General features: G+C 49.3%; 1 protein-coding gene across 5 annotated transcripts in view; it reads right to left on the bottom strand.

Moving 5' to 3' along the window:
• Positions 1 to 14,688, bottom strand: part of MYO7A (myosin VIIA) — a 125,093-nt gene that overhangs the window by 81,211 nt on the left and 29,194 nt on the right. For 3 of the 5 annotated variants that reach the window (XM_077341258.1, XM_077341259.1, XM_077341257.1), the window contains exons 3-6: positions 5,747 to 5,860; positions 5,043 to 5,195; positions 2,941 to 3,125; positions 2,359 to 2,480 (exon numbers count right to left, since the gene is read on the bottom strand). In XM_077341258.1, coding sequence (XP_077197373.1) covers positions 2,359 to 2,480; positions 2,941 to 3,125; positions 5,043 to 5,195; positions 5,747 to 5,860 — 574 coding nt within the window. Of the gene's footprint in view, positions 1 to 2,358; positions 2,481 to 2,940; positions 3,126 to 5,042; positions 5,196 to 5,746; positions 5,861 to 13,374; positions 13,912 to 14,688 lie in introns of those variants that run through there. The other 2 variants (XM_077341255.1, XM_077341256.1) reach the window with 1 other exon arrangement.

Below are 14,688 nucleotides of genomic sequence, written 5' to 3'. Positions count from 1 at the left end.
TCCCGTCTCACCCAGGGGCCAGCCAGTTCCTCTGCAGGGCCAGCCACAGGGCAGGGAGGCCGAGGCCTTCCCCTGAGGAGACCCTCAGAAGAGCCCTGCTGGGTCAGGCCAGGGAGGGTCCCTCCAGTCCAGCCTCCCGTCTCACCCAGGGGCCAGCCAGTTCCTCTGCAGGGCCAGCCACAGGGCAGGGAGGCCGAGGCCTTCCCCTGAGAAGACCCTCAGAAGAGCCCTGCTGGGTCAGGCCAGGGAGGGTCCCTCCAGTCCAGCCTCCCGTCTCACCCAGGGGCCAGCCAGTTCCTCTGCAGGGCCAGCCACAGGGCAGGGAGGCCGAGGCCTTCCCCTGAGAAGACCCTCAGAAGAGCCCTGCTGGGTCAGGCCAGGGAGGGTCCCTCCAGTCCAGCCTCCCGTCTCACCCAGGGGCCAGCCAGTTCCTCTGCAGGGCCAGCCACAGGGCAGGGAGGCCGAGGCCTTCCCCTGAGGAGACCCTCAGAAGAGCCCTGCTGGGTCAGGCCAGGGAGGGTCCCTCCAGTCCAGCCTCCCGTCTCACCCAGGGGCCAGCCAGTTCCTCTGCAGGGCCAGCCACAGGGCAGAGAGGCCGAGGCCTTCCCCTGAGAAGACCCTCAGAAGAGCCCTGCTGGGTCAGGCCAGGGAGGGTCCCTCCAGTCCAGCCTCCCGTCTCACCCAGGGGCCAGCCAGTTCCTCTGCAGGGCCAGCCACAGGGCAGAGAGGCCGAGGCCTTCCCCTGAGAAGACCCTCAGAAGAGCCCTGCTGGGTCAGGCCAGGGAGGGTCCCTCCAGTCCAGCCTCCCGTCTCACCCAGGGGCCAGCCAGTTCCTCTGCAGGGCCAGCCACAGGGCAGAGAGGCCGAGGCCTCCCCCTGAGGAGACCCTCAGAAGAGCCCTGCTGGGTAGGCCAGGGAGGGTCCCTCCAGTCCAGCCTCCCGTCTCACCCAGGGGCCAGCCAGTTCCTCTGCAGGGCCAGCCACAGGGCAGAGAGGCCGAGGCCTTCCCCTGAGAAGACCCTCAGAAGAGCCCTGCTGGGTCAGGCCAGGGAGGGTCCCTCCAGTCCAGCATCTTGTCTCACAGAAGGGCCAGCCAGTTCCTCTGCAGGGCCAGCCACAGGGCAGAGAGGCCGAGGCCTTCCCCTGAGAAGACCCTCAGAAGAGCCCTGCTGGGTCAGGCCAGGGAGGGTCCCTCCAGTCCAGCCTCCCGTCTCACCCAGGGGCCAGCCAGTTCCTCTGCAGGGCCAGCCACAGGGCAGAGAGGCCGAGGCCTCCCCCTGAGGAGACCCTCAGAAGAGCCCTGCTGGGTAGGCCAGGGAGGGTCCCTCCAGTCCAGCCTCCCGTCTCACCCAGGGGCCAGCCAGTTCCTCTGCAGGGCCAGCCACAGGGCAGAGAGGCCGAGGCCTTCCCCTGAGAAGACCCTCAGAAGAGCCCTGCTGGGTCAGGCCAGGGAGGGTCCCTCCAGTCCAGCATCTTGTCTCACAGAAGGGCCAGCCAGTTCCTCTGCAGGGCCAGCCACAGGGCAGAGAGGCCGAGGCCTTCCCCTAATGTTACCCCCTGGGCTCAGGGATTCAGAGGATTAGTGCCTCTAAATTTGGATGTTCCCTTCAGTCACCAGAGCTAGCAGCCACTGATAGATTTGTCCTCCCTCTTAATCCCCTGTTAAAGCTCTTTATTCCTGTGGCCGTCACAACATCCTTTGGCAGCGCACACATTTTAATCACTCTTTGTGTAAAGACAGATTTCCTTTTGTCGGTCCTGAAATAAGACCCATTGTAATTCTGAGATCTACCAATCAATGATGGATTAAAAAAAAATAAAAACACCACATCTGTAAATGGCAGGGAGGGGAAAGTCAGGTGTAAATACCTGTTTTTTTGTACCCTGCTTTTTACTACCCTGAGAAGTCTCAAAGCGGCATACAATTTCCTGGCCTTCCTCTCCTCAGAATAGAAACTTTGTGAGATAGGTGAGGCTGAGAGAGCTCTGACAGAACTGGGATCAGCCCAAGGTCACCCAGCTGGCTGCATGTGGAAGAGGAATACTCTTAAACACAGCACCACACTGTCTTCAAACACTCTGTGAGGCAGGTGGGGATGAAAGAGCTTTAAGAGAACTGCTCTACACGAACAGCTCTAACAAGGACTGTGACTGGCTCAAGGTCACCCAGTTGGCTGCACGTGGAGGAGGAGTGGGGATTCCCACCTGGTTCTTCATATTACCGTCCTCTGCTCTCATCTGCTTCTCCATGCTGGCTCTGAAGCTTGGCAAACCTACCACCAATTTTTATTGCCCCCCCCTCCAATCCTGCTGCCATCCCTCCCCAAAACCCTGCCCTCCCCCAGTTTAAGTACATGCCTTCCAGGATCGGGTTGGCTTCCAGAACCTGCTGCTCGATCCAAGAGTGCTGCCCGCTGATGGCCGCCAGGAACTGCAGAATCAGTTTGGTGCTCTCTGTTTTCCCTGCACCCGATTCGCCGCTGCAGCCAGGAAGAGACGGTGGAGACAAGGAGTGTGTTGAGGAATTGGCCCCACAACACAGTGAGCCAGATTCTCCTTCTGGCACATCCACCATCAGGGGGGCAGGGGCCCTGCAGATGTTGGTTGGTTGGCCTGGTCTCAGCCAAATGCCTGGCGGAAGAGCTCCCTTTTGCAGGCCCTGCGGAACTGTTTAAGCTCCATCAGGGCCCTGATCTCCTCCGGGAGCTCGTTCCACCAGGTGGGGGCCAGGACGGAGAAGGCTCTGGCCCTGGTTGAGGCCAGGCGGGCTTCTTTAGGGCCAGGGACCATTAGCCGGTTGGTGGCGGCGGAGCGTAAAGCTCTTTTGGGGGCATAGGCAAGGAGGCGGCCCCTCAGGTACACTGGGCCCTGACCACGTATGGCCATCCGGAATTCCGGCGCCATCTTGGTCGGGAGAGGAGGCCGGAAGGGCCCGCTCACCTGATAATGCAACACTGGTCTTTGTTGTTCCGCTGCATGTTGAAGTAGCAATTGTCCGCAATGGCAAAAATGTGGGGTGGCATCTCTCCGATCTTTTTGTTCGTGTAGAGGCGGATCTGTTCCGGCGAGTAGATCGGGAGCAGCTGGTAGGGGTTCACGGCCACCAGGATGGAGCCTGTGTAAGTCTGGAGCGAGCAAGAGAAAGAATAAACCAAGGAGAAAACGTCTCGCCAGCCTCATCCTGTACATTGGTCGTGAGAAAAGCAGCCATGATCCACCAGGACCAACGTCCTCTGCGCTTCCTAGAGCTACCCTAGGATGCTTTGGGCTGATCCTGCATTGAGCAGGGGGTTGGACTAGATGGCCTGTATGGCCCCTTCCAACTCTATGGTTCTATGATTCTATGGACTAGATGGCCTGTATGGCCCCTTCCATGATTCTATGACTCTATGATTCTATGGACTAGATGGCCTGTATGGCCCCTTCCAACTCTATGATTCTATGATTCTATGGACTAGATGGCCTGTATGGTCCCTTCCAACTCTATGATTCTATGGACTAGATAGCCTGTATGGCCCCTTCCAACTCTATGATTCTATGATTCTATGGACTAGATAGCCTGTATGGCCCCTTCCAACTCTATGATTCTATGATTCTATGGACTAGATGGCCTGTATGGCCCCTTCCAACTCTATGATTCTATGATTCTACCCAACATCATTTCCGGGTTTTTGCTTAAAGTGGGATTACTCAATCCAAGAAGAAAAGACCTACCCTTATGGCATTAAACAATAATAAAGAATGTTTTTAAACCACGTCCTTCCTTGAGTTTACTTTTAGTTTATTTCATCCCAAGGACGCCAGCCAGAACCGTTTTCCAGATAAACCTTGTCTTTTAGGACCAGGATCGCCATATTATTTTGAGCCATTGGCCAATTTATATTACTACTTGTATTGAGGTTGTGGAAGAAGTACTAAGATTTGTTGTACTTAAAAGAAGAGAGGCCACTGAAGAAAAGACAATAGAAAACGAAGTTACAGTCCAGGGGCACCTTTAAAACCTGCAAAGTTTTATTCAAGGTGTAAGTTTTCATGTGCATGCACGCTTTCACAGACCCAATGAAATGGGAACTTAATTGTCGAAGGAAGGGGGAATTTTCCAGCCCGCAGATATGTAGGCAGTAAACAGATACAAGGGCCTTGCAGGAATAACAAGTTAATTGTATAAGGTTGTCATTTGTTCGGGTTGAACTCTAGGGGGGGGGGTGACATAGTAAAAAGAAATAAATATATCAAGAGATTAATGGACAAATGTATCCCCAACTGTAGAACAGAAAGCAATTGATTATGACCCCGTCATTACATTTCACCCGTCTTCTCCCTCCCCCCAAGCACACATCCCAATCAATAATCCACATTATCAATTTCTATGCATGCAAGTCCTGGCCATGCACAGCGGCTGAGCTGGAAAATGCTATTTAATTAACACCAGCAATGCTTCTCTCGTTTCAAAAAGATCTAAATGTCCCCAGGCCCGTTTTGCACGATGGCTTCGACCAGATTTAGATCCTCGTTCTAACAAGGCCATGCGGGGGGGGGGGGGGGGGCTCAGCGACCGATGATCGGAGTGCTCATTAATGTATAGCCAGGCAAACGGAACCGCTTGCAAAACTCAGCACAAACAAAATGAAGACAGCGACAACAGGACGGTGCGTTTTGGGAGAAGCCTGGGACGGCTCAGCAGCTCGAGAGATACTCACCCTCCCTCCGCAGTTTGTCTGAAGTGTCAAAACACAGGCAGAAAGGGGAGAATGTTTAAAAAAAAGCGTTGACTGTTAAAATAGGTCACAGGTAACTTTGTCTAAGAGGAAGACGTTCTCCCTTGTCCCTTCCCCACTAGAGAGGGGAGTGTTGAGACACTGGAGCCTATAGGTAAGCATTGAGAATATGAGGAAAGGAGGGTGGGTGAGTGGGATGCCAACTTTGGTTGTGCACTCCTCTTTGCAGATTTAAAACTGGCCAACAGGGATAGAGACAACGAGCCAGGAATCGTTGGAGCAAGAGGAAGGCTGGAGACTTCACCCCACAAAAGGGACACTCACGTAGATCAGGTGTTCCCGGTATCGGATCAGCAGGTTCCGGAGGATGCCGGCCTCGTTCAGGTCTCCCAGACGGATCATGTCCTCCACACCGTGGATGGAGGTTGGGTGCATAGGCTTGATGTGGCTGGCGTTCTGGGGGGATATCCAGTGCTCCTAGAGAAATGAGGGCGTGGCGTCATGCGTGTGTAAGACAATCTCAAAAAAAGAAGATGAGAGAAAAGATATTGTGGATGGTACCCTGCTTTTTATTACCCAAAGGAGTCTCAAAGTGGCTTGCCAAAGGGGCTCATGGGAATTGTAGTCCATGGGCATCTGGGGAGCCACAGTTTGGCCACCCCTGCAGAGAGTGTCCACGTGGATGCTATTTCATAGAATCACAGAATCATAGAGTTGGAAGGGGTCATAAAGGCCATCTAGTCCAACCCCCTGCTCAACTCAGGATCAGCCCAAAGGATCAGCCCACTTTGCAAGATATTTCCGTGGCTACCTCTCACAGTTCCTTTCTAAATATGATCAAAGGAAGGTTTTCCTTTTTTTCCGACATAACAAGGAAAGACTTAGGACCCCTAAAAGGCATGAGTGTGCTCCCATTTAGATCAGGGCCTTGATAAGTTCCCTGCTGGGAAAAATTTAGGTGTGGAAACAGCTGGAATGAGACCGTCAAGGATAACAAAACAGCGTATTTCCTTCTCCACGTTACGTACATTTTCTTCATCGTCCACCACCTGGATCTGACCAGAGTCACACAACTTGACCACTGCTCCGATGGGGACATCAAATTCCCGGCCAGTCTTGAGGTCCATCCACACATAGTCCCCCTGAAAAAGAAACACAGGAGGGGGGGGGGGGGGCAAAATGTGAATTTTGAGCAAAGACAAGCAGTATCTTGGGAAGGCACAATTTAAAATGTGAATTTTGAGCAAAGACAAGCAGTATCTTGGAAAGGCACAATTTAGGGATAATCTCCTCCCCTGAACTGTGATGCAACCTTTCCCCTTCTTGGAGACAACGGCCCAAATTATGTAATCCCTTATGAAAAGTACTCAATTGTGCACTGTAAATTGGGAATGGACATCCAAAGAAGAAACACTTTTTGCAAGATAAAAATCAGAGTCCAGTAGCACCTTTAAGGCCAACAAAGATTTATTCAGGTTGCGAGCTTTCGAGTGCAAATATGCTTCCTCAGACTACATGACAGTGGGAATATATAGCAAAAATTAATTCTGTTATATTAGTAAAATGTGTCACACATCCAAATACAGCCATATGATAATTCTGTCATGTATGGAGTTTTTAGTCTGAGGAAGAGTGCTTGCACTCAAAAGCTCACACCTTGAATAAATCTTTGTTAGTCTTAAAGATGCCACTGGACTCTGATTTTATTGTGCTACTTCAGACCAATATGGCTACACATTTGAATCTATTTCTGCAAGATGTTCATTTCGGGACTATTTCTGCACTTACGATATCATTTGGATTTGCATTTCTAAAGGGCTTTTTCATCCATTTTTGAATTACAATCCATTTTTCCAGGCGCAGTCCGCAATTGCCCTCTGACTTATTGCAAGTTTGGGAAATTCCTGGTTACAGCGATCTCATCTGTCAATGCCGAATCTAGTTTGAAGTTGCCCAGGAGGGAAATGCAGGCATTCGTTTCCCCCCCCCACTCACCATTTTGAATCGTTTGTGTATGCCCCCTTTCCTCATCGCTGTGCCACCCCCATCCCTTCCTCCCCTCCCTCCTGCTATTCCAAAAAATCTCCATTTTAAAAAAAAGAGAGAGAGATGATCGCATTACAACACCATTTCTAAGTATATATACAAAAGCATTTTTGCACAGCAGGCATTGTAACGTGATAACCTAGGTTTCTCTTTTTAAAATTACATTCAGTACAGTTTGGGGGGAAGGTGGGGAGGCAATCAAAGACACAGAATGGTGGAATTAAGGAGTGCAATGAAAAGAAAGTCGCAAATATGTACCATTTTGTGAAAAAAATTGGAAAGGGAGCAAAGCATGATGGGAGTATGCTTCCTTTGGACTCGTATGTAGAAAGCATATTGCAAATTTCAACCTGGGAAGCAAGGGAAGGAAAGCCCAAATGCAGGAAGGCTAGAGTCAACTTGCAACGTCCAAATGAAATCCAGATTGAGGCTAAAACAAGGTATGTCTCCTAATGCAGAATCGGTCCAAGATCTACTTCCTTCTTCCCCAACAGGGATCATGGTCATGGTCATACCAAATCTGCCTGTCTAGCAGTTCATGTTCCACCTTGAAATTCCAGAGCCGGCCTTCTCTCTGCAGCCAAAGGAATGCTCTGGCTTTTGGACGCTCTCACACACACCAAATAAGGCACTTTCCATCCACTTCCAATGCACTTTGCAACAGCCCATTCCACACATGCTGGATAACGCACTTTCAATGCACTGTAAAAGTAGATTTTCCTGTTTTGCACAGGAGAATCCAGCCACAAGAGCTCATTGAAGGTACGTTATCCAGACCACAGTTGGCCTTAAAGGTCAAAGCCAGGCGCCTATTCCATTTGTAGACATGAAGCTGGCAATTAAAATTCTGTAGGAAAAAGAAATAAATTTAATACAATTTTATTTCTGTATTGTATATATGCTTTCAGGCTAAAAGGTCAATTTACTATATTGTCTCAGGAACACTCAAAGGGTTTTAGATGTAGATTAGGACCCCAAAGAAAAAAGCATCACCTTAGTAATTAAGTGGTTCGCAAAAGAAAAGATTTACTGCAGCTAGCTGTAATGTTTTTCTGGGGTTATTGGCAACGGAACACAGGAATTCCAAACCCTTTAGATCAACACAGACTCTTCATTAAAAGAAGACCTTGAACATTTCACTTGCTCGCTAGCAAACCCTAGAATTCATGGGAAAGGAACTGAAATGTCACTTCATTGATGGATGAGAAAGCAGTAAAATTTAAATATAAAGATTTTAATAGTGACCAAACAAAGAAATTAGCAGGGGTTGGGATGGATTTTGGAGAGAGAACGCCAGGAATATGTATATGTATATGTATATGTATGTATATGTATATGTATAAAGGTAAAGGTATCCCCTGTGCAAGCACCGGGTCATGTCTGACCCTTGGGGTGACGCCCTCAAGCGTTTTCTTGGCAGACTCAATATGGGGTGGTTTGCCATTCCCTTCCCCAGTCATTGCCGTTTACCCCCCAGCAAGCTGGGTACTCATTTTACCAACCTCGGAAGGATGGAAGGCTGAGTCAACCTTGAGCCGACTGCTGGGATCGAACTCCCAGCCTCATGGTCAAAGCTTCAGACAGCATGTCAGCTGCCTTCCCACCCTGCACCATAAGAGGCTCTTTTATGTATGAGTATGAGTATGTGCATGTGCATGTGCATGTGCATGTGCATGTGTATAAATAAATACTGGTTGCTTTTGTGTATTCGGTGTGCTTCTGCCCACTGTTGAATTTTTGCAGACACCCTTATTCTTCAGATGCTGAATAAAGATAATAATTAAAACTGATGTTGTAGACAAGAGCCCCCCTGATTTAAAAAACAGTCGGAAGAAACAAAATTAATCCAATGTTCTTAAAAATTATTATAGCAGTTAGCTATGATCCTTCTCTTGTTATCTGTTAACTAGAGAACACAGAATTCCAGAATGGTTAGAGAAGTTCCATTTAAAAATGGCAAGAAACAGTTTTGCTTGCTAGTACAAAGGTACCAAGATCTCTGGGGAAGAATTTAAGCTGTCAATTAATGGATGGGAAGCCCATAAAATAAGGATTTTTAATTGGTTTTGTCAGGACAAAGAAAAATCTGAAGTGCTTTCCTGATATGCTGATATTGGGGCATTCTTCTGGAGAAAGTTGGGTAGTTTTTAGGGAAATAACATTATAAAATGTATATATGTATAAATATTGGTTGCATTTTGGATTTCAGGGGCTTTGGTTTGGCAGTTCTGGCAGAAATCTCTTATTCTGTGGTGGTCGAATAATGATCTTTTCTTCTCACATATATTCTTATTGGTTATTGGTTATGAATAAATGAATTAATTGGTCTGAGAGTGTTTTAAGCATCAAGTCACAAGTCTAGAAACTTGATAACGAACCCGACGTTAACACATTCAGCAGAGTCAAGCTGGCTCAAAACGTCGGCCGTTTATTTATAAGGATGCAGTTCCAACACCAACAACTTCAGCATAAGTGCAATACAAGTATAATACTTTCGCTCTTTCTCTGTGAGACACACCTTTTTACGTGTAATATCTCTGTAGTATTCAAATATATGGTATGCTAAGGAACTGTATTAATGGGCCATGGCATTAGGAAGGTTGAGAACCACTGTTCTAAAATAAACCATTTTTCCCCATTGGACTCCCAGGCCCAGTATTAAACTGGGTTCGGGATGTTGGTGATTTATCCCCGTTATGCTGTCCCTAATCTTGACTGGAACCCATACTGGCTTGAAGTGTTGAGGGAAAAGTTTTTTGTTTTGTCACCAGCATGGAGATTGTGATTCTCAAGGGTCTGGCGTGGGATTGTATTTTATGGTGCTTTTAGAATTCTATTGTATTTTATGAAATATTTTATTGTGAACCGCCACGGGCCAGCTTACTGGGAGCAGCGATATACAAATTCAAGCATAAATAAACAAATAAACAGAGTTACTTTGGAAGCAAAACAGCACAACTGTTTCTGTACGGTTAATGAGTGTAGTTTTTTTTCAGACAGCCACATAAGCGTAATGGTTTCTCCAATAGTTCTAGCCACACTTTGGCCAATAACTTGCCCACACCTGATCTTACTAACTTGCCACCCACACTAACCCATTGCCCACAGTAGAAAAGAGCCAGAGTCCAGGATCACCTGGAAGATTAACAAATTTGTGGCAAACGAAGGAGCTTGCTTCTTCACTGCTCATTTCTGTTCTTCTGAAGAAACAAGCAGAAGAAGAAACAAGCAGAAGAAACAAGCAGAAGAAACAAGCAGAAACAAGAAACAAAGGCTCATTCTGCCACCAATTTGGTTGGTCTTGAAGGTGCTCCAGGACTCTGGCTCTTCTCTGATGCTACAGACAAACTCACACGGCTACCCACGTGGCTCTACCTTCATGGAAGGCACCACGTTTGGACATACAGAAGGGAAATCCATCCACCTTGTGATAGAAGGACATATGGACTCCCCTTCTAGCTGCATCTGAAGAAGCGAGCAGGGACTCACGCAAGCTCCCCCCCTGCCACAAATTTTGTTAGTCTTGAAACTTCTACTGCACTCTTCTTCTCGCGTGGCTACTCATCTGGATCAACCTCCCCACGGATTTCTTTTCTCACTTGCCACAGGCTAAAAATTTCCACACTGAACGAGGATTTCTCTTGCTGCATCCCATAGACCCTCACTTCAGCTTCTTCCTTCACACAGACACACAGACACAGACACACAAAACACATACACAAACACCCACACTGCTCAGCATTGTCTCTTACCCCAGAAAGCACGCTCTGAACCCATGAATCAACTGCACCCCTCGGATACAGCTACCGTCTGACCATAACATGCTCCCTTGGCCACCCAACCCCTCCTTTCTATCTTAGACCACCAAAACACACATTTAAAACGTCATGTTGAAACATAGAAACACATGTGTAAAAACACATGTGTATTTATATGGCAAAACAATGCAGCAACCTTTTCAACTTTTTGACCGTTGAGAAACCCCTGAAACATTCTACAGGCTTCGAGTAACCCCAGAAGTGGAGCAATCAGGCAGAATATGGTTGGGAGGCAGAGCTGTGGACACGCCCACCCAAGCCCCTCCCCTTCCCACCTGGGCCCCTCCCCTTCCAGGCCCATCAGTGGCCATTTTGGAATGAGTGGGCGGGTCAACATGATCATATATGGTCATATCACCTGGTAAATTTTAACACATACATACATACATACATACATACATACATACATACATACAAAAATAATTCCCACCCTTCCAGGACCATCAAGAAACCCCAGGGTTTCACGACACCTTGGTTGAGAAGGGCTGCACTACTGCACTACATGCACTATATTTCCTAGTTTCGTGTTTTCCTTGTAGAATCCTAGAGTTGGAAGGGCCCTCCTGGGTCATCTAGTCCAACCCCCTGCACCATGCAGGACACTCACAACCCTCTCGCTCATCCCCTGTCACCTGCCACCCCCTTGAACCTTCACAGAATCAGCCTCTCCGTCAGATGGCTCTCCAGCCTCTGCTTTAAAATCTCCAAAGATTGTAATATTTTATTCATTTATTTATTAGTTTTGTTAATTAATTCATTCATTTATTGTTGTTGTTGTTATGTGCGAAGTCATGTCCGACCCATTGCGACCCCATGGACAATGATCCTCCAGGCCTTCTTGTCCTCTCCCATTCCCCGGAGTCCATTTAAGTTTGCACCTACTGCTTCAGTGACTCCATCCAGCCACCTCATTCTCTGTCGTCCCCTTCTTCTTTTGCCCTCGATCGCTCCCAGCATTAGGCTCTTCTCCAGGGAGTCCTTCCTTCTCATGAGGTGGCCAAAGTATTTGAGTTTCAGCTTCAGGATCTGGCCTTCTAAGGAGCAGGCAGGGCTAATCTCCTCTAGGACTGACCGGTTTCCTTCTCCACTGGAGAAGGAAATGGCAAACCACTCCAGTATCGTTGCCATGAAAACTCTATGCACATTCATTTATTATAGTCTATTAATATGTGGGGGGGGGGGCTTGTTGTCCGAAGGCGTCTAGCATGTTCTTCCCCAAAATTAATTCTTAAATTAAATCCTGCCTTTTTCTCCAACAGAGACTCAAAAAAGAAGAGAAAAAACTGCTCCTTTCCTAATTTTATCATCATCATAACCCTGTGAGGTAGTCCATCCTCAGAGAACATGTGACTGGCTCTAAGTCACCCAACATGGCAGGGTGGGGATTTGAACCTGGGTCTCCCTAGAGATCTTAGTCTGACATTAACTAGCATCATCTCTCACTACCCTTCCAAGTTGCACAGAGCGGCAGGTCTCCCTTTCCTGTTTCATTCTCAAAATCCCGAGGTTGACACCTTGACACCCAGCAAATCTCAGGGCCAGATAAGAATTTGAACCCAGGTCTCCCAGAATGGATCCTGTATATCCAAGAGTGAAGTCTGGGCCCCATCCACAGGTGCATAAATCCCGAAATCTCGGTTGCACCATTGCTAAAGAGATTTCCCTGCAAACTTGCAAACAGAAATCTGAAATCATAACAAAAATAGATTGGGGAGTGGGCTTAAATTGTACCCCAAATAGAAAAGCTGTGTCTGGCCTGCTTAAGGGCATGGCTGAGAGCCGCTACACTCTGGACACAACTGGAGAGCCAGTTTGGTGCAGTGGGTAGGAGTGGGGACTTCTAATCTGGCACGCCGGGTGGCCAACTGATTCCTAAGGTTGTGGCACCAGGATGGGTTTATTGATCGATACAACATGAACAATAGGTTCCCCACACAACGGATGGCTTCCGAGCCCTGTTAATCCACTGCAGTGAGATTTCAGGAGTGGATCTCCATGACAGGAGGTTGGGATGCGTAAGAAGAAGAGCTGGTTTTTTTTGTACCCTGCTTTTTACCACCCGGAGGAGTCTCAAAGTGGCTGATAAGCACCTTCCCTTTCTCTCCCACGACAGACACCTTGTGAAGTAGGGAGGGCAGAGAGAACTCTGAGAGAACTGAGACTGGCTCAAGATCACCCAGCAGGCCTCAAGTGTCTCGAAGCGGCTGACAATCCCCTTTCCTTCCTCTCCCCACCACAGGCGCCCTGTGAGGTAGGTGAGGCTGAGAGAGCTCTGAGAGAACTGAAGACAGGCCCAAGCTCACCCAGCAGGCCTCAAGTGTCTCGAAGCGGCTGACAATCCTCTTACCTTCCTCTCCCCGCCACAGGCGCCCTGTGAGGTAGGTGGGGCTGAGAGAGCTCTGAGAGAACTGAGACAGGCCCCAGGTCACCCAGCAGGCCTCAAGTGTCTCAAAGCAGCTGACCATCCCCTTTCCTTCCTCTCCCCGCCACAGGCACCCTGTGAGGTAGGTGAGGCTGAGAGAGCTCTGAGAGAACTGAAGACAGGCCCAAGCTCACCCAGCAGGCCTCAAGTGTCTCAAAGCGGCTGACAATCCCCTCCTTCCTCTCCCTGCCACAGGCACCCTGTGAGGTAGGTGAGGCTGAGAGAGCCCTGAGAGAACTGGGACAGGCCCAAGCTCACCCTGCTGGCTGCCTGTGGAGGAGCGGGGAATCGAACCCAGTTCTCCCGATCAGAGGCCTCTGCTCTTAACCACGGCACCACGCCGGCTGTCTAAGCAGTGGCCAACTCTTACCGGTAAGAGGGTGGGGGCTTTCAACGCCTGGCTGATATTACGGAGCAAGTTCCACTTCCCCGGGTCTTTCTCCTGGCCGTCCGTCGTGCCCTGGCCTTGGATCACGGCCGCCGCTTCCATCTCGTCCTCCTTCCACAAAGTTGTCGATCACAAAGTCCTCCTCGGAGCCTTAGGCATTTCCCTGCTGGCCGCTAACGGAGGCTGGCGGGAGAACCTCTCAGTTGGCGTCTCGGTTATGGGGCAGGAGCCCCATCCTCTCCTTCCCGGGGGGTCTTCCGCTGCCCTCTTGCAAGAGGGCTCTCAACAGACGTCCTCGCTTCTCGAAATAATTTCAGGACGCTCATGGGCAAGTTAACGTCTCCTTCAGCGCCCTGACGCCTTGCTACTCTTTCTCGGTGGAAGCCCCCAGGCCAGCTCCAGGCCTCACCTGTTAAGACAGGTAAGGTGGGAACGATGGGAGGGCGATGAGGAAGCCACCCTCTCCTCCGCGTTGCGGGTCTCCAGAGCTTCGGGTATCCTTTCTCCCCAGTCCAGAGCTCCCCGGAGTCTCCAGTCTCTCACAGGCGTGAGCCCCCCCCCCCCCAAGCGCTCTCTTGGATACTTATTAATCCGCAAAAGCAGACGGCCCTCCCGGGCGACACATGGCTTTTAATTAACCTAATACCTCCGAGCGCCAAGTTAACCAAAGCACAAACAGGAACCCAAAACCAGAGGCCATCTGTGCTCTCTTTAAACCGATCGCCTGGCCACAGAGCCATAGCAACCGGGTTCTAAATAATTCAGCAAGAGGCATCCTGGACTGTGTGCACTGAACGCATGCCGTCGGAAGGGAGACCCGGGGAAGTCTGCAGAAGGATACCAGTTCATAGAATCATAGAATCATAGAATCACAGAGTTGGAAGGGGCCACACAGGCCATCTAGTCCAACCCCCTGCTCAACGCAGGATCAGCCCAAAGCATCCTAAAGCATCCAAGAAAAGTGTGCATCCAACCTTTGCTTGAAGACTGCCAGTGAGGGGGAGCTCACCACCTCCTTAGGCAGCCTATTCCACTGCTGAACTAGAATCATAGAACCATAGAGTTGGAAGGGGCCATAGAGGCCATCTAGTCCAACCCCCTGCTCAACGCAGGATCAGCCCTAAGCATCCTAAAGCATCCAAGAAAAGTGTGTATCCAACCTTTGCTTGAAGACTGCCAGTTGCTCCAAGACAGGGTTAAGAACGTCAGGGACATAGAATTGGATGCTAACTTCCCTGACAAAGACTGGAATCAAATGTTTCAACGATTTTCTTTTACGTGCAATACGGATAGCTC

Source organism: Paroedura picta, chromosome 6 (genome assembly GCF_049243985.1).
Source record: "Paroedura picta isolate Pp20150507F chromosome 6, Ppicta_v3.0, whole genome shotgun sequence".
Taxonomy (NCBI): domain Eukaryota; kingdom Metazoa; phylum Chordata; class Lepidosauria; order Squamata; family Gekkonidae; genus Paroedura; species Paroedura picta.
Note: the sequence above shows the minus strand (reverse complement) of the source record. Positions and strands in the feature narration are given on the sequence as shown.